Here is a 19,465-nt window from a genome sequence, read left to right as displayed (position 1 = left end):
CCATTATCTGGGAATGGTGGCCACACGTTTCCTAGCTGTGTCCTACATAATCAAAAAAGGTTATATTTGGGCACAGCAAACAGTGAGAAGATTATATAGAAGTATATACCATGACAACTTTATTCTGGTAGAATTGAAGTAAGGAAATTATGCTAAATATAATTACAATCATCAGCGCACCCCCTATGGAGATGGTTTGATCCAGTCCGCCCGTGGCTTTTATGGCAGGAATGTGTGTGAGTGCAGAATGGGAGGAGATAAGAAATAAAGGTGCAAGTGGGAAAGATAATGGCATACAATGCTCCCTGTCTGTGAGAGGAATTATTCAGCTGAAAATGAATGCAGAGCTAAGCCTACACTTTAATTTAAGTCTTTAAGGCTGAATAGGTGTTCAAGATGGAAATGGCCCTTTAATGATAATGTGCAATTATATTCTTGAAGTTAGAGAGGGGTCATGGCCCAGCTAAAGAGCGGTTATCTGGGGCCTATTATTTCCTAGACTATAAACATTCTCTGAGACGTGAAATGATTGGTGCTCCTGAAGCTACAAATGCCTCCAGGGACTACAGGTCTCCCCCTTTCATTGCAATAATCCATAAATAGCCTATACATAAAGCGAAGTACTATTAAGACTGCTCCAGTTACTACACATAGCCTCAAGGGTAAGACTGCTAAGTGCGACTTAATTCTTCAAAGTGTACGTTTAAGTTGTTTCTACAGAATCCTTGTCTGAGACTGAGAGTGTCTCTGACTGAGGCACCCCTATAGGGCACATTGTATAATATCACAACTTAAAGCCTTTTTACATCTGACACCTTTTCATATAGCGCTCATCAATTAAACAGACATATTCAGAGGCCATATGAGTAGCCTCGAACAAGGACAGGATACATACATATTTTACTATGTGCCCAAAGGGTGTTTGTAACGCTGTGCAACATGCTCTTTTAAGGCTCATAAATGGGTGTTGTTCGCAGGATGGTAGCTTTTGAGAAGTGTTTATGACAATTTATCTATTGCCCTGTTTTGCACAGTTTGGATAAACATGTTAGACTTGTTGAAATACATTCTTGCACAGTTCTACATCTAAGAATGTGCGTGAAACTAGCGGCAGTTCTCTCTTACTGGGTTGGTATTGTGGAGGAGACATTTCTTGTGGAGCTTTAAAGGTCACTTGTAACACCTGTTCTGTTTGATTGCACATTGACCAAACTCAGCTTTTATTGATTAAAAACACTTTCAAGATGAAAACGCTAAAATATTGCTCTTAAGAAACAAAATATGACTTTAATTTAACCGTGGAATATTTGCAACATTTTATTGATTGTTGAGTTCAGCCTTATCAGCACTTATGTGTGAGATAGATAGCTTTAATCCAATACGGACATTATGATATCTTCCTTCGCTCACTGTTCTGCAATAAATATGATCCTTATCGAGGCTATAACATCGTTTTATAAACCTTCACTGAACATAAACTAAAGCTGCCCTGGACATGCTCTTTCACACTTACTTCCATGTTCTTCCACGTCTTGTTTCAACCTGGTTCCCCGCTCTTATCAAGAAAACTTGTTAAACTTGAAACACCCGACTAACAGGCAGAGAATCGCCTGAAGGGAATCTGCAATACTTCACCTCGCCTTGGTTTGGCAAAGTGTAGAAGTGTTAGAAATGACTAATAATGAACATGAAAAAGTGACATTTTGTAGCAGTGAGGAAAGGAAGATGAATAAAAGCAGCTGAAGAACTAAAGTAAGCAAACACATAAGTAGTAAAACTTAGCAGTGTGTGATTGTATCCCAGTGCATTAAACCCTGTTCCTAAATGTAGTTACAACGTAAGGAATTACATCAGTACATTGTGACGTATCGAGAAGGATACAGATGCTCTATTCACAGAAACGAAATGATACTGACAGCTGCTTGGTATGCATTCGCACAAAAACAAGACAAGTGAACGGAGCAGTTAGGTAGCTTGCTTGTGTAAGCTACCTAACTGACATTTCTGAGCAATGACAACATGGATGTGTGAGGTTGGAGACGATAGGTATTTTGAATGCATTTCTAGAGAGAATGTCGGGACGTTTTGAAGTGTGGTTGTACAAGATATGTATCCATAGTCAGATGAAACCTATACTAGCCTGGGAACAAAGCTATGATCTACTGCGGAAGGAGTTTGCAGAGAAAGCACATTTTAGCTCCGTATAAGAAAGGCCTAACTTAAAAAATAATGCTATATATATAGAACATGTTCACTGCTCCATGCTGTCAGACAAAAATATATTAGATATTTTTTAATCAAAGTCACCAAACTTAATTGACAAAGACAGTAATTGTACCTTGCATAACACATGAGTTGCTGATATACTGACTTGATTAGTTAGTTAGTGTTATTGTGTGATTTCACAAAACACAATAACACAAGCGTACTACTATTTGTGTCTATTAAGTCAGGTGGCGTTTAGGAGAATATAGATGGATATAACGGCCTCAGTGATCCGTTTGAAAGGACTTAACAACAGCTAGGTAAAGCAATGCAAATATTTTAATTTGGAATAGTTAAGTTGAGCCTTTTTTTAAGTGGCTCAAAGGCTTAGCTTACCTTTCATGTTGGTACTCTTGTTTCTCCAAACGGGAGGAAAAACAGTGACTACGGATAGGTACTCACAGTAATACAACAAATTCAAGCCACCCAAACTATCCCTTTAAGTGTGCCCTGACGTGTTTGTAATATCGTGTGTATTTAAGTAATGGAATACCCTGTCCATGTGTTTTGAGGGTTATGCAGACCCACCTTCTGGGGCTCCCCTTGTAAAACATTTATTTTACCCACTTTCCACAACAAAAGAGGTTATGAGAGGAGGAAGAGGACAACATGAATATTATATCTTGAATTCCGGAGGAAGACATCCCCTACAGGCCTCTGTATGAATTATGAATGAAGTTGGCCTTTCCACATCTCCCTCCTCATGTAGAATATTTTTGGGAGATATCACAATGAGGCCATGACAACAGGCAAGTATAATGGTGTGCCAGGGGCGGCGCTTGTAAAGAGGAATCAGGTTTGCATCACGTACACAAATGCATTTAAAACAAAACTCAGACAAGGGAATAATGGTAAGAGTTGCACTATACTTCCTATCCACAAGATGGCAGCATCACAGTAGATAATATACTGCTGTTGCTCCTCAGTGCACTCAGCACATTGGTTACTGGATGAAATTATATTAGATCAACATTTATGCCAAAACACAATACCCTTCCTGTGCGGTTGGGCAAAATGCTGCATGCATACATCATCAGGCAGCTGGCAGGATGAAGGGAGTGCTGCCCATCTGTTCAAATAACAAATATTTTCCCGTGTGTTTTGTGTCTCGACAACAGTATGGCAGTATTGCAGTGTCATGATTTGAAAGCGAAAAAAATGCAGGTCATGCAAAGCAGAAGGCGTTTACTTAGTGTTGGCTTCCTTTGCAAAGCTGTGCCGTGGGAAACAATGACCTGTTGTGCAAACGCAGGAATAAGGAAATGTCTTCTGTCTGTTTTGTCAATGTGTAACAAAGACTTGATTAGTGTGAAATGTAATCTATTGCGGCTTTCACACCAGCGCTTTTCAGTTTCTAGCTCCGAGCGGGAGCTTTTCTGGTTCAGCTCCGGTTTCCCTTTTCAGCTCCCGCTCTGTGCACACCGCCCACTGGCGCCCCAGAGCTGCGTCATGACGTCACCGTTTACATGGCTGATTTGCCCCCCAACGGCAGCTCACAACAACAACAACAACAACAACAACAACTGCGTCGGGTCGATGATCGTGTTGCTTTTAATCACACGAAGCCAGAATAAATTGAATAACGACTTCTCCAACCTTATACTTTTCTCCAGAGTGCCGTGGTTCATTGTTTATTAATGTGTTTCTGCAGCATTTACCGACCGCTGCAGTGGTGCTCTTCCACGGGAGTTTATTCTCCCGGTAGCTCCCGGTTAGCTCATACTGCAGCGGCCGCTCTAAAGTATTCACTGTCCGACTCACACAAGCAGCTGATGCATATCCCCAGTTCCCTTAGCCTAAGTGAATGTGTGTCAGTCTGAATTGACACTGTTTGGTATCACAACGCTGTTATGAAAGTTTCTCTGGTATAAAACGGGTGATGTTGGCATAGCAACCGAAGCTAAACTGACTACTTGCATCCGATAGCTGCAATAATACAAAACAACACGTCTGCCTCTCTCCACAATGATCGATAACAGTGAACGGATGGTCAAAGTAAGGCACAAATAAACAGAATCACACGAAGCCTGGTTAGTGCTGCCTGACTTTATAAAGTGTGTTTATAGGCAATACTGCTTGTAGGCAGGCATAACAGTCGACCCATGGGAGGTGGGTTTAGTTTCCTGCACGCCTCGACGTAAGAGAGACGTAAGCGACGTCGCCTCTTAGCTCCAAATCTCTTGCCTCTGGACCGACAATTTTTTGGAGCTGGAAATGAAGCGGATTCCGGAGCTAAGAGCCGCCGCAGCTCCGGTGTGAACTGGAAAACCCGGCGCTTTTCAGGCTCTAGCTCCGAGCCGGAGCTGAAAAGGCGCTGGTGTGAAAGGGGCATATGAGCTGACTGCATGGGGCTATCTATCAAAGATGACAGAAGAAGATTAAAAGGGTAAGAATAAACCTTTTGTATGTTTTGTAATAAACATTTTAGTTTTTTTCTCTTCAACAAAACAATATTAAAGTCTCTAACACTGAACCTTTGCAGGAACCTTCCCTAGTTCTTATTTGATCTAATCCAATCTAATCAAATCTAATCTCATCAAACTCTAATCAAATCTAATCTAATGTGAAATTCAAAAATAAACTAATTTCTCAGTAACATCCCATTTTATAATTGGTACATTTCATGCTGAGTCATGAGTGAACATTTTGTTTTGCTTAAAAATTAGACAGACACGATCATGTTTATTTAAAGGGGACCTCTCATGCAAAATGCACTTTTTGATGTCTTTCATACATAACCATGTGTCCCCGGTGTGTCGGGGAACTCACGCAGCGTCAGAAAATAAAACCCTCTCTCTTTTCCTCCGTACCCAAATCTCTAAAAACGGGGAACAACGGAGCTGATCCAGATTTGTGTCCGATATGACGTCATATCTGAAATGTGGTCCCACGGCCCAATCAGAAAGTTGCTATCAAAAACAATGTCCGACTGTTTTGGACGTAATATGGTCGGTGTTTACATTAGCATCGCTAACACTCAGAGCTCACCTGTACTGGAGAGCATGTGTGTGAAGAAGCAGGAAGTAAAAAGGAACTCACCTTGTGGTATAACCGGCAAGAGAGAAAGCCTTTGAGCTCCAGACTGTTTCAGAGAGAATCCTTGATGATCCATGATATGGTGTTTCATCACGGCAGTATTTAATTTAGACGGTAGCTGCCGGGTCCCGCATGAGCTCCGCCCCTTTTTTTTTTTTTTTGCATTTTTTTTTTTTTTTAAAGCTTTATACCGAAAGTCAGCACTTTTGAAACAGGAAGTGAAATAGAGGGATATGAGGCATGGCTAGAATGGGTGATATGTTTGGTATTTTGAGCAAAACACTTCATAGACATGTTTTTTATATATTTGTATATATTTGAGATCTATGCTATTGCCTAAAAATAGCATGATGGGTGACCTTTAAAGGAGAGATATTACACTTATTCTCAGGTTCATTCTTTTATATTAGGTTTCTACTCAAACATGATTAAAGTAGTAGTACTACTTTAATCTTCAAAAAACACATTCTTTTTCTCATACTGTCTGTCTGAATATAGCTCCGTCCACCCTGTCTCTTTAAACCCCCTTCACAATAAAAGCCTAATCTGATTTGATTGGTCAGTGTTTCCTGGTTTTCTGCATTTGTGGATGTTCTCTTCAAACATAATGAAAGTAGTAGTGACATCACAACCTTACAACATTTCTGAATAGCTTAGTGTATTTCTCCATCTATTGAGTGTGTTAATACTTTCACACTGTTATTATAGCACGATCTGTTATAGTAATACAAAAAGACACAAAAGTCTCAGTTTTTACATTATGGAACATCCAAATGTAGTATTATCTCAACAGGAACACACACGTACAGACAGGACAGCCCTCTCCTAAAAACAGCCAGTATTCACACTGTGCCTCTAACTTGTGAGATGACCACCACCATTTGGTATTACGTGTCCCTGACCAGACGCGTAAACACACACAGGGTAAACAGTCCAACGAACAATTACTCGTGACATTGCAGTGAAAAAATATATTCTTAGTTAATAAAGTTATTTTTGTCTGGAAGCAACTCCTCTGTTGCCACCTAGGCGCAAACTTTCCTGTCTCCTAACTGGAGGGGCAGAATGTAAACATGTTGGCTGCTTATATGCCGCGTATTATGCAATATTTTACAATTAGGCCCACCTTCAACCCAATGGTATTGTTTTATACTATCTTGAACATTTTCAATTGATTGATTTCTTAATAGAAGAGAAAAGAAGGCCAAAAACGTGACGAATATGGCCTTATCTTGAAGAAATGGGTGTCTAACTGTACTTCTATGACTTATCCAAATTCCTCACAAAATTAACTTTAGAGTTTTGTATGTGTAACCTCCGTAAAAAGGAGACATGAACTCTTTCTGTAGTTGTGAAACATTGAGCAAGTTTATCGAGTAATCCCATTTGCTTTCACAACCTCCATTGTTTTAATTATTTATTTCAAGTGACAAACACCGATGTCACCACCAGCTCAACAACAGCGTGGCTCCATTCTGATGCCGTGTACATTTCCCCTCACGATGAGGACAGTGAAAGCACCGTGACCTCACACCCAGGTGTTTCTTCCTCTCTGCTCCAAGATAAACTTGGCACCGTGCGATCGAAACGAGACGTCTTTCTGATACAAACAACGGAGAGTGAAGGGCGATCGCTGTACCCGGCTCGAGCCTCGGCTCCCCCTCACTATATCAGACAGTGCCATCTTTAGGGAGGACACATTGTTCCAGTCAACACTTCCTATGATGAAACGGATCCACTGAAGGCATGTCCAGGTATTGTGTCTTTTTAATCTGAAAGTTGGTTTTGTGGTTCATGATTGTTGAGGTGGATTTCGAAAGGTCAGTTTACATCAAGAATTAAGCTTTGTTGTTCTTGGGAGGAAACTCAGATTTCTGTCAGATTTTAGGCCTGAGTTGAGAGCTGAACAGAATACGGAGAAAGGTACAGTATATTATATAATAAATATGTAAGGTAACTTAAGACAGTATACTAGCCCATAGATAGAAGAAACTAAAAATAACAGATGAACTTGTTCCAGGTCTGAGTATTGTTTTGCTTGCCTGATTATAGTTTCATTATAGCAACATTACCAGAGGCCCTGAGGCAAGTGAGAAAGAAAAATGATGTCGATCGAAGTCTGATTTAAAGTGTTTTCTGTCCTGTTTTTAGGACAAGCAAAACAATTCTTTTTTAGGACAGTCTTTTTAGGTTCCATGAAAAAGTTTTATCTGTAAATAATGGCCAAAATGTTGTCGCCTGTTTATATTAGTTGTTTATTTTTGTAAAGTATTATTGTTTTTAACTGTGAAAAACATTTTTTAATTATTTATATTGAAATTAATCATTGTTTCTCTTGAAAGAGACATGTCTTACTTATCGAACAAAATGCTTTATGTGTCTTTAATGCTGTTAGTCCCATGTATTGCATGGTTGGTGGTGCATTTCAGCCTCTTGTGGTTGACATGAGTATTACAACAACGAACACAGTTGTCATGACAAAAAATGCTTTGTTCCACGTATTTTTTTTACTTGTCCATGTATTATCATATTCGACTGTGACATGATGTTTGATTGTGTCTGTCTTTACTCTTCTTTTGCTCAGCCAGGGTGAAGGATGGTCACACAGAGGAGCAGACGCTGTGTGATGCTGCTTCTCTCTCTCACCCCATCAATCTTCCCCCCTCTGCCCATCTCCTTCCTCCCTGCTCTCACCCTCTCCGCCTGGCCTGCTCTATCATTATCTGTAACAGCCTCCACCCTTCCTGTTGGCAACACCAGCATCATTTCTAACGCCCTCCCCACTCCTGCGATCACCTCCACCATCAGCCCAACATATATCCACCTCTTTGATCAAACTTCCCCCAGAAAAAGCATCATTTCCTCAAATAACTTGCTTGCTAAAAAAGCCCCTCTGTACGAAAACCCACAATGCAATTCGTCCAAAGTGACTCCTGTGTCTTCTGACAAACTACCTCTTCACACGGCTGAACATCCAACAAGTTCCCCATCTTCTCCTCTGCCTCAAAGTTCTTCCACCCAACATCCCTCTACTGTTTCAACATCATTCCTCTCCGCGTCCTTCTTCACCACTCAAACATCACCGCCTCCTTTTGCCAAAACTTCACCCAAAATCCTCACATCTCCCCCAGAAGCAGCATCCTCTCGTCGGACCAAACCACTTCTGCCTCCCCCCCTCCCCCACACCACAGTCCCGTTGTTCCAGCACCAGCCTTTCATTGTGAGTTGGAACATTCCTGATCGGGTGTGTAAGAGGTACAACATCTCACTGGACACCTCGCCCTTTAAAGGAATGGCAACACCTGCTAAGGTAGGAGGAAATGTTTGAATTACGTGCATCTCATTTAGTTAACTATTACATTCAAATCCAGGGTGGGAAAGCACATGCTGTAACCAAATCACAAACTAATTTACATGAAGCTATTATGGAAGGACATTTATGGTGATGTGTTTTGTCATTCGTACGGCTATCAGCGAGTTGTTGCATGTTTGTACATGTCTGGAACAATTATACATTGTTTCTTGTTTCGACATGTTTTACAACTCCAGTTGCATTACAGGTTGATTTATCGAGTCTTTTTATGACTGGAAATCATACATCTGTTCTTGATGTCTTTTTTTGCAGACATGGCACTTTCAGCACATTAAACAAAGTACAGAACAATTTGTTTGTTAAAGGAAAGAAAAATACCCATCCCCTATCCCCCTACCCCATAGCTCATAGTCACAGCAAATTGGAAACAATGAAAACATTTTTTTTTTATAATAATAGGGAAAACATTTTTTATCTAAAAGATAAGGGGCGTGGTTCGGCCCGACTCAGAGGCGGAGGGATACTGACTTGTTGTGAAAAGTACAATTCTACCCGTGATATCCGCTCATTCTAAGAACCAATCAGATTGCTTGCTTTGACATGTCCGTTTTATAATTGTTCTTTTATCACAAGTTTGTTGAAATGTAATGTTTAACATACCAGGCAATATGTGATAATTTCTGAGTAATCAGAACATTAGGTAAAGACCCAAATAAAACCAGATAAAATACAAGACAGTAACAATACAATATAATAATAGAATCAATATAAAATGTTTGCATCACTTTGTCTTGTTCCTGCTGCAGGTCCCAGGTCAGTTCCTGTCTCTGTTCTACACTGACCGGCTGGGTCTTTACCCACATGTAGACCTGACCAGCAGGAAACAGCTGAACGGTGGCATCCCACAGAGAGGGGACCTGAGGGCCAGTTTGAACAAGGCCAGAGCCGACATCAACTACTACATCACATCCAAGTGAGCATTTCTCGATGAAATAATGTGCCCTTTATTGATGACACGTGAGCTCTCATGCTAAATGCACTTTTTAATGTCTTTTATACATAAATATGTGTCTGCAGTGTGTCAGGGAACTCACAAAGTGCAAAACCCTCTCTCGTTTCCTCTGTACCCAAATCTCTAAAAACGGGGGTACAAAGGAGCTGATCCTCGATATGACGTAATATCGGAAATACGGGCTGGCTTTATTCCACATTAAAGGTCCCCATACTGATTTTCATCAATATATTATAGGTCTCGGATATATACAGAACCTGTCTCTGAAGTATATGGCTCTAAACACCAAACAGATCATTGCAGCATTACCCATAATCCCCTCTGTTTCAGCCCTGTTTCCAAAGTGCTGATTCTCTGTCTGTTACTTTAGATGAAAATAAGGAGCCCCTCCCCACGCCCCTCTGAGAGAGATTTGGTTACAAAGAACTCAATGGTGCTCTAGGAGGAGATTCAGGTGATAAGGTGGGGGGGGGGGGTTACCTTGGTTGCTGATTGGCTAATGGTTACACGAGACAACACATCGTTATGACATCATAAAGTGGCCAAAATCTGATCAGCTCATTTTCAGGTTTTTATAGAAATGGATCAAAAAGAGAGAGAATCTTTGTTCCTGAAACTTTCAGAGTCTCTTTCCACAGAGGGGACACATGTTGATGTAGAAGAGACATGAATAAGAGGGGACACATGTTGATGTAGAGGAGACATGAAGAAGAGGGGACACATGTTGATGTAGAAGAGACATGAAGAAGAGGGGACACATGTTGATGTAGAAGAGAAATGAAGAAGAGGGGACACATGTTGATGTAGAAGAGAAATGAAGAAGAGGGGACACATGTTGATGTAGAAGAGACATGAAGAAGAGGGGACACATGTTGATGTAGAAGAGACATGAAGAAGAGGGGACACATGTTGATGTAGAAGAGACATGAAGAAGAGGGGACACATGTTGATGTAGAAGAGACGTGAAGAAGAGGGGACACATGTTGATGTAGAAGAGACGTGAAGAAGAGGGGACACATGTTGATGTAGAAGAGAAATGAAGAAGAGGGGACACATGTTGATGTAGAAGAGACATGAAGAAGAGGGGACACATGTTGATGTAGAAGAGACATGAAGAAGAGGGGACACATGTTGATGTAGAAGAGACATGAAGAAGAGGGGACACATGTTGATGTAGAAGAGACACGAAGAAGAGGGGACACATGTTGATGAAGAAGAGACATGGAGAAGAGGGGACACATGTTGATGTAGAAGAGACATGAAGAAGAGGGGACACATGTTGATGAAGAAGAGACATGGAGAAGAGGGGACACATGTTGATGTAGAAGAGACATGAAGAAGAGGGGACACATGTTGATGAAGAAGAGACATGGAGAAGAGGGGACACATGTTGATGTAGAAGAGACATGAAGAAGAGGGGACACATGTTGATGTAGAAGACACATGAAGAAGAGGGGACACATGTTGATGTAGAAGAGACATGGAAAAGTGGATTTTGTATAATAGGTGACCTTTAAAGCTTTAGACCCAGAATAAGCACTTCTCTAACAGGGCTGAAATAGAGGGGTATGAGGCCTGGCTAAAATGGGTGATCTGTTTGGTATTTTGAGCAAGACATTATTTTCATATATCTGAGACCTATACTATATGCCTAAAAATAGCATAACAGAAGACTTGTAAAAACGTGTACTTCTCCTCTCTATCACTTCCAGGACGAGCCGAGGCCTGGCTGTGATCGACTGGGAGGAATGGCGCCCCCTGTGGGACAGGAACTGGGGCGCAAAGAGAATCTACCAGACTCTTTCTGTGGCTCACCTCCTGCAGACTGAGCACTCCCTCAATCTGCAGCAGGCCACAGAAAGAGCCAAGACTCAGTTCCAGGTCAGGACACCCACTGTGGAAATGAATAAAACACGAGTGTGAAAAGACAACTCAGTAACTCGAATGCTGTACTGAATCTTGAAGTGATTATCAGAAATCCTTTATTCGGCCCACAAAAGGGGAAATTTACAATGTTACAGCAACGTGAAGAAAGAGATGAAGAAACCTTTTCCATAAAAGGCATTTACATAGTATTTAAAATACAAATTATTACAATTTAATGAACGTTCAGGTAGAAAAAAGGTCAATCGACTATATACTGTATTACACAAAGTTAAGGTCATAAATGTGAATAATTTGCATCAGAAATGTGTCTACAAAAGTAAAAACGTATGTGATACGGATATAAATAATAATTGGGAGTTCATTTTCAAGTACTTTTCCATACTTTTACTTTTAAATGTGTTGCTGTATTTGAACAGTAGGTCATTTTGGAGAAACCAGCTCGAGATCGCTAGAATTTGAAAATACACAGCCGGCACAAATCTGCCACTTCCTTACAGAGCCCCTCCTCCAACACACACGAACGCGCACATGACCAATGAGGGCACGAGATCAGTTTGTGTCCCGATGGAAGGCTGACAGGCAGGTAGGCCATCCAGTTACTTTAGCCGGCTCAGATGATTGGTCGTGCTTTTTACAGCGCCACGGCTTCCACAGATGATGTTTTTAATGTATTTTTTGTCAAAGCACTTCAGATATTCATTGCTATCGGGATGTTAAGAGCATTCCATGGAATATAACAAAAAGTGCATCTCGAGCCGGTTTCTCAAACTTATACCCCACCTTTAACTAAATGATCTGAATTCTTCATCCACCACTGCTTCTTCTTTCCTTTCCTTCTCTTTTACAAGAGACAAGCAGTCAGTGCCTCTGCATCAGGTACAGCAAATGTGTTGTCTCTGTGTCCACTTAACATCAAGTCAAACACCATGACACAATTCCATCAGATTAATGATAAAAACTTAGAGGACATTATACAACTTCTGAAGTCCTCCTCCTGCTGCCTTGATATTATTCCAACAGGTTTTTTCAAAGATGTTTTGCCTCAGATCTACTTCATATAGTAAACAAATCTCTTCACTCAGGTATTTTTCCACAGACCCTGAAAACTGCAGTCATTAAACCGCTCTTAAAAAAGAATAATCTAGATGCTTCAGTAATGAACAATTACAGGCCCATATCAAACCTCCCATTTCTAGGTAAGATCATTGAAAAAGTTGTTTTTCAACAGTTGAGTAATTTATTGCATTTAAATAGCTGTTTGGATGTGTTCCAGTCAGGCTTTCGTCCAAACCACAGCACTGAGACTGCTCTTGTAAAGGTCTTTAATGACATCCACTTAAACACAGACAGTGGCAGAACTTCAGTGTTAGTATTATTAGATCTCAGTGCTGCGTTTGACACTGTTGACCACAGCATATTACTGGACCGACTGGAAAACTGGGTGGGACTTTCGGAAACAGCTCTAAATTGGTTTGAATCCTACTTAAAGGACAGAAACAACTTTGTTTCTATAGGTAATACACATCTGAGTTGACAAATATGACATGTGGGGTTCCTCAAGGCTCCATCTTGGGGCCTCTTCTCTTTAACGTCTACATAATACCACTGGCTCAGATAATGAAAAACAACAAAATAAGTTACCATAGCTATGCAGATGACACACAAATGTACGTAACAATGTCACCAGGAGACTATGCTCCAATTCAAAACACTGAGTAAGTGTCAGAACTTTCTCCAATTAAACAAAGATAAAACGAATAAAGGCAGAACGAATAAAAGTTAGCGCTGAGCTTCAGCCTGCAATGTTCAAAACAACAGATAAAGCCAGAAATCTAGGTGTAGTCATGGACTCTGACCTGAGTTTCAACAGTCACATTAAAACAGTTACTAAATCAGCCTACTATCACCTAAAGAATATATCTAGGATTAAAAGACTAATGTCACAGCAGGATCTGGAGAAACTTGTCCATGCCTTTATCTTCAGTAGACTCGACCACTGCAATGGTGTCTTCACAGGTCTCACTAAAACATCTATTAGAAAGCTGCAGCTGATTCAGAACGCCGCTGCTCGAGTCCTCACTAACACTAAGAAAGTGGATCACATCACTCCTGCTCTGAAGTCTTTACGCTGGCTTCCTGTGTGTCAAAGAATAGATTTCAAAATATTGCTGCTGGTTTATAAAGCACTGAATGGTTTAGGCCCAAAATACATTTCCGACCTCCTGCTAAATGATGAACCATCCAGATCTCTCAGGTCTTCAGGGACTGGTCAGCTTTCTGTCCCCAGAGTCAGAACTAAACATGGAGAAGCAGCGTTCAGTTATTATGCTCCAAGCATCTGGAACCAACTCCCAGAAACCAACTGCTGCAAATCTTACTACTTTTAAATCCAGGCTGAAGACTTTTCTTTTTGTCGCTGCTTTTAATTGAACTATTCATATCTTAAACTGCACTGTAACTTTTATCCATGTATTTTTCTTTTTATGTTTATTTTATTAGCTTTTATTTTTAATGACTGATTTTAAATGCTATTTTCTTAATGTCTTTTTTTTTTTTTTTGTAAAGCACTTTGAATTGCCTTATGTTGAAAAGTGCTATATAAATAAACTTGCCTTGCCTTGCCTTGCCTTTTAGGTGGCAGCTAAGAGTTTGATGTCCGGGATGTTGGCGATGGGCCGAGCCATGAGGCCTAACTACCTGTGGGGCTTCTACCTGTTCCCTCACTGCTACAACTACGGCTGGGAGGAGCCTTTTTACACCGGCCGCTGCTCCAGGGAGGTGAGGAGGCAGAACGACGAGCTGCTCTGGCTGTGGGAGTCCAGCTCCGCGCTCTACCCCTCCATCTACCTCCAGGTTGGGCGATAATCAAAGTCAACTTTATTGTCATTAAAGGTCACCTATTATGCAAAATCCACGTTTTCATGTCTTTTATAACCATGTGTCCCTTCTTCTTCATGTCTCTTCTACATCAACATGTGTCCCCTCTTCTTCACATCTCTCCTACATCAACATGTGTCCCCTCTTCTTCACGTCTCTTCTACATCAACATGTGTCCCCTCTTCTTCACATCTCTCCTACATCAACATGTGTCCCCTCTTCTTCACATCTCTCCTACATCAACATGTGTCCCCTCTTCTTCACGTCTCTTCTACATCAACATGTGTCCCCTCTTCTTCATGTCTCTCCTACATCAACATGTGTCCCCTCTTCTTCACGTCTCTTCTACATCAACATGTGTCCCCTCTTCTTCACGTCTCTTCTACATCAACATGTGTCCCCTCTTCTTCACATCTCTCCTACATCAACATGTGTCCCCTCTTCTTCACGTCTCGTCTACATCAACATGTGTCCCCTCTTCTTCACGTCTCTCCTACATCAACATGTGTCCCCTCTTCTTCACGTCTCTTCTACATCAACATGTGTCCCCTCTTCTTCATGTCTCTTCTACATCAACATGTGTCCCCTCTTTTTCATGTCTCTTCTACATCAACATGTGTCCCCTCTTCTTCATGTCTCTTCTACATCAACATGTGTCCCCTCTTTTTCATGTCTCTTCTACATCAACATGTGACCCCTCTTCTTCATGTCTCTTCTACATCAACATGTGTCCCCTCTTCTTCATGTCTCTTCTACATCAACATGTGTCCCCTCTTTTTCATGTCTCTTCTACATCAACATGTGTCCCCTCTTCTTCATGTCTCTTCTGCATCAACATGTGTCCCCTCTTCTTCATGTCTCTTCTACATCAACATGTGTCCCCTCTTCTTCATGTCTCTTCTACATCAACATGTGTCCCCTCTTCTTCATGTCTCTTCTACATCAACATGTGTCCCCTCTTCTTCATGTCTCTTCTACATCAACATGTGTCCCCTCTTCTTCATGTCTCTTCTACATCAACATGTGTCCCCTCTTCTCCATGTCTCTTCTACATCAACATGTGTCCCCTCTGTTTTTTTGAATGCATCCTGGCTCTGTTTCAGGTCTCTCTGGCTGACAATCCCAGAGCTGCCCTGATGGTGAGGAACCGTATCCAGGAGGCGCTGAGAGTGTCTGCCCTGCCCCAGGGACAGGGAGGAACCGCGCCTGTGTTTGCTTACATGAGAGCTGTCTTTGTTGACAAGAACAAACGCTTCCTCAGCCAGGTACCTGAGAGCCGTCCAAAGGGAGACATGTTTTAATCACAGCGTTTGGCACATTAGGAGGCACTCTCTGAAAGCTCAGGCAGGAAACAAGTACACATGAAATATCACTCGTCACCGGCTTGGGCTAAACGCATAGGATTAACGCAAACGCAATCGCAAACAAGCTTCCGTCCACACGCAATAGTTATCTGGATAGTGTCTGCCCACACGAGACCGCTCTGTTTAGCTCCAACCGCTGGAGAAGCTGCAGTACATATGCAGGAGCCTGTAGGTGGCGCTGTAACTTGCTCCACAAAAGCAGCGAAGAAGCATGGTTGTCAGGGTCTATATGACACTAAACAGTAACGCAAACGACCGAATTCGTCCTCGTGTGGCCGCAGCCGTATGTTCCCAACAGAAACAGTTCATTAGTGAGTGCCCACACTTGACTAGATCAGCTACATCTTAAGTGACCTCTTCCTCTCAGCAGTGCGGTGTTTCCGTCTTCGGTTTCTTGGTGTAACAACATCCTGCTCAGCCCTCACCTGAGCGTGTACACCTTATCCTGTCTTCTCACCTCGCATCAGGAGTTCATTTCACGGGAATAAGAACAGAGTGAAAGTCCGTGCACCATGCAAGGAGAGGTGGAAGAAGTATTTCCTGTTTATCCATTACTCAACCCTCCTATTGTCTTCGTTTCCCCCCCTTACTTTGGTGTTTGTGGTCAGATTTGACCGGTCCTGTTTTAACTGCTATTACATTAACACAAAAACCATGAATCAGCACCAAATTTCATTTAACACCCTTTCAAACTGTACATATTGTATCAGACTACTGGTACACATGAAACACTGCAGTGAATATACAAAGAATAGACACTGAACATGTATTGGTGTGCCAGGTGTGATCCATGTGGGGGGATGGGCACATAAGAGCGGGACATGTGTTAAATTGTTCTGTGTGTGTGTGTGTGTGTGTGTGTGTGTGTGTGTGTGTGTGTGTGTGTGTGTGTGTGTGTGTGTGTGTGTGTGTGTTTTATCTGATCCGGATGGTTACTAATTCCTTTTCTTTATGGCGGTTATTTTTGACCGGGAACACCATGGGTGTTACAAAGTTGACTAAATCATCCACAATCCAATGAAAGTGGTGATCAGCCATTTTATATGTTCAAATGTCTCCTGTGAAGGATATCATGAAGCCTGAATGCAATCGATAGGAAAACAAAAAAGGTATGATTGATGAAAGTAGTAAACCGGTCAGATTTGACCCGAAGACAACAGGAGGGTTACATGATGCCAAACTGTCAGTGTTATATAACGTCATTCATTGTGCAGTAAAATGTCCCCTGAGTGTTTTAACTATAAGCCTATATGGTGATTTGATCTAATATCACTGCTGCATTAATGTGTATGTTGCATTTCACTCGTTTAAGGTTGTGCTAATTTGAACTTCTTTATTGCATGATTACACTTTAGCTGATGCTTTTATCCAAAGCAACTTACAATGTGTGCCACTAACCAAGAGGAAACGTATTCTGGACTGCCAAGACAAGATGGAAGTTTATTTATCCCCTTGGGGAAATTCAGGCGTTTATCAGCGACAGGGTCAGAGTTCAAAACAGGATTCACACAAGGTAAAAATCAACTCCAAATAAGACAAACATGTTTAATCACAACAACCATAAATAAACATACTATGCATGCGTGTATAATTGTCTAATTTGTGAATGCATGCGGCGACTTCTGTGTATGTACAAATAAAACGATGCATATATTTAACCATCTGTGTGCAGGCAGACTTGGTCAGCACCCTTGGGGAGAGTGCAGCAGTGGGGGTGTCCGGTGCCGTGCTGTGGGGGGCCAGCGCTGACTACGATGACCAGGTAACATCACCCTGCACCCCCCCACTGCCTGCTGAAAGACATGAACTGATGGCAGGTTGTGAGAGGAGACACAAGGAGTTCCATCAGACGATAGAGGAGTCGCTCGTCTCTGTGGCTGGCTGGTGGATCGTTTTAGTTCATCCAAGGCAGGGAAACCAGGATTAGCTCGATGAAAGTGACTCACTGGATGTTTAAACTCTTCTTCACTATCGAGCGGTGCAGCGGTGATGTATTTTTGTAGGTCGACGCGGAAGTTAGCATTACAAGGGGTCCCTCGTCAAAAAGCAATCCGATTTTCCCATTGGATTTTGGCATATAGCATGTTTTCTTCAGCAGGATAATCTCCACATATTATTATTTTTTTTAAATGCAATTGGCAACAGCTGTTTTTATGACATAGAAGACATTCAAGTGTGTTGATCCAGTTGATCAGTTTGTACTGCCCTTATGAGCTCAGGCTGTGCTCTCAGTGTTGTGTCTACCTGTTCCTGCCTGTTGGATATTGGGGTATTCAGAATTGGTTTGGCATCTTCTGTGTCAACTCATGGCACACGACATGAGACACATTTTCGATAACTATTAGTGATACATTTATTATCTTCTGGATTACGGTCACGGTTTTGAACATGTGTTTAGTTATGTGAACTAAAAACAAAAATGCAACAAAACTACTTGTAAAAGATCATGATTTGGCTTAAATAAGTTCTGGACCTAACTTTAAACAAGCCTTGACTTTTAATTTCCCTCGAGAGAGAGAAACTGTTGCCCTAACCTTATCATTCATGGATTTTCCTTCTTCCTCTCTTGTTCCTTTTCTCCGCAGACGTCTTGTGCCGCCCTCTCCTCCTACCTCACCTCCACCCTCAACCCTTACATCACCAATGTCACCGTAGCCGCCCAGCTCTGCAGCAACTTCCTGTGCCGAGGGAATGGCCGCTGTCTCCGAAAGAACTACAACTCAAATCACTACCTCCATCTAAACCCCGAGAATTTCAGGATCTTGCATGTTCAGAAGCGCTTCCTTGTCCTGGGGAGGCCTTCCCTCTCAGACTTAAAGGCTTTCAGCAGGGGGTTTAGCTGTCAGTGCTACACAGGACTGAGCTGCTCTCCCAGGACTAACAGAGAGCTAGCCAAGGCCCTGAAATTTAGTGTGAAGCAAGGACTGTACCAGAAATTTCACACTCTGAATCAAGCTATGTTGCAAGATACAAAACAAGCCGGTTTTACCAAGTACAATGGCCAAATTAATCTAAAAGTTTAGCTTGTTGTTGTTGTTTTACCTGATGTTCTTTCACACTTCTTAAACCAAACATTCAGACCTGGGAATGACCTGGTTTTGTCCTAATCCAGTGCTGGTCACGTCATCTGTTATTTTTAAAGTACTTACCTCATCTGGCCTGCATATTATGACCACTGACATAATGTTGCATGTGCCACAGTCTAGCCAAAGAACACAGTATTGCCAAAACTCTAACCTACAAACAAAAAGTATGCAGTATAAAGTGAGAAGCCAAACATAATATATTTAATTTATATAGCGCTTCTCATTTGCCAAGACAAATCTCGAAGTGCTTACATGTCGCTGATGACGATGACCTAATGTTTTATAAGAAAAATATATGTTAGAGGGGGTAGGACCAGAACAGTTTTTTTAAGCTTCTTCTTGCCCCTGTTGAACATGAACAGAGACTATCTGAAAATTATTATTATTATTATTATTTTTTTTTTGGTTTGATATTATTTTATTTTTTTTGGTACTTTGTTATAATTATTAATCTGAGTGAAAAAAAGAGAATATATATATATATATATATTATTGTTATATTTTTTTGTTTCTGACATGTTCAATAAATTGACTAAACTAAAACTAAAACTAGAAACTGCGACAATAGTATTCAGCTCTTGTTGTTGGTTCTGCGATGAGCTTGAATGTCACAGTCAATACACAG

The 19,465-nt window shown here is 41.3% G+C and overlaps 1 protein-coding gene across 1 annotated transcript; it reads left to right on the top strand.

Annotated features, from left to right (window-relative positions):
• Window positions 1-6,785: 6,785 nt before the first annotated feature.
• On the top strand, window positions 6,786-19,291 carry LOC117439199 (hyaluronidase PH-20-like). Its single transcript, XM_034074989.2, has 8 exons — window positions 6,786-7,055; window positions 7,886-8,611; window positions 9,421-9,587; window positions 11,339-11,507; window positions 14,148-14,366; window positions 15,494-15,655; window positions 17,427-17,516; window positions 18,340-19,291. The coding sequence occupies exons 2-8, from the start codon at window positions 7,898-7,900 to the stop codon at window positions 18,775-18,777; spliced, it is 1,959 nt and encodes a 652-aa protein (XP_033930880.1). The 5' UTR covers window positions 6,786-7,055; window positions 7,886-7,897; the 3' UTR covers window positions 18,778-19,291.
• The last annotated feature ends 174 nt before the right edge of the window (window positions 19,292-19,465 follow it).

This window comes from Pseudochaenichthys georgianus, chromosome 23, assembly GCF_902827115.2.
Source record: "Pseudochaenichthys georgianus chromosome 23, fPseGeo1.2, whole genome shotgun sequence".
Classification (NCBI taxonomy): Eukaryota; Metazoa; Chordata; class Actinopteri; order Perciformes; family Channichthyidae; genus Pseudochaenichthys; species Pseudochaenichthys georgianus.
The sequence above is the reverse complement of the archived record's forward strand: the minus strand, read 5'-3'. Positions and strand labels throughout refer to the sequence as shown.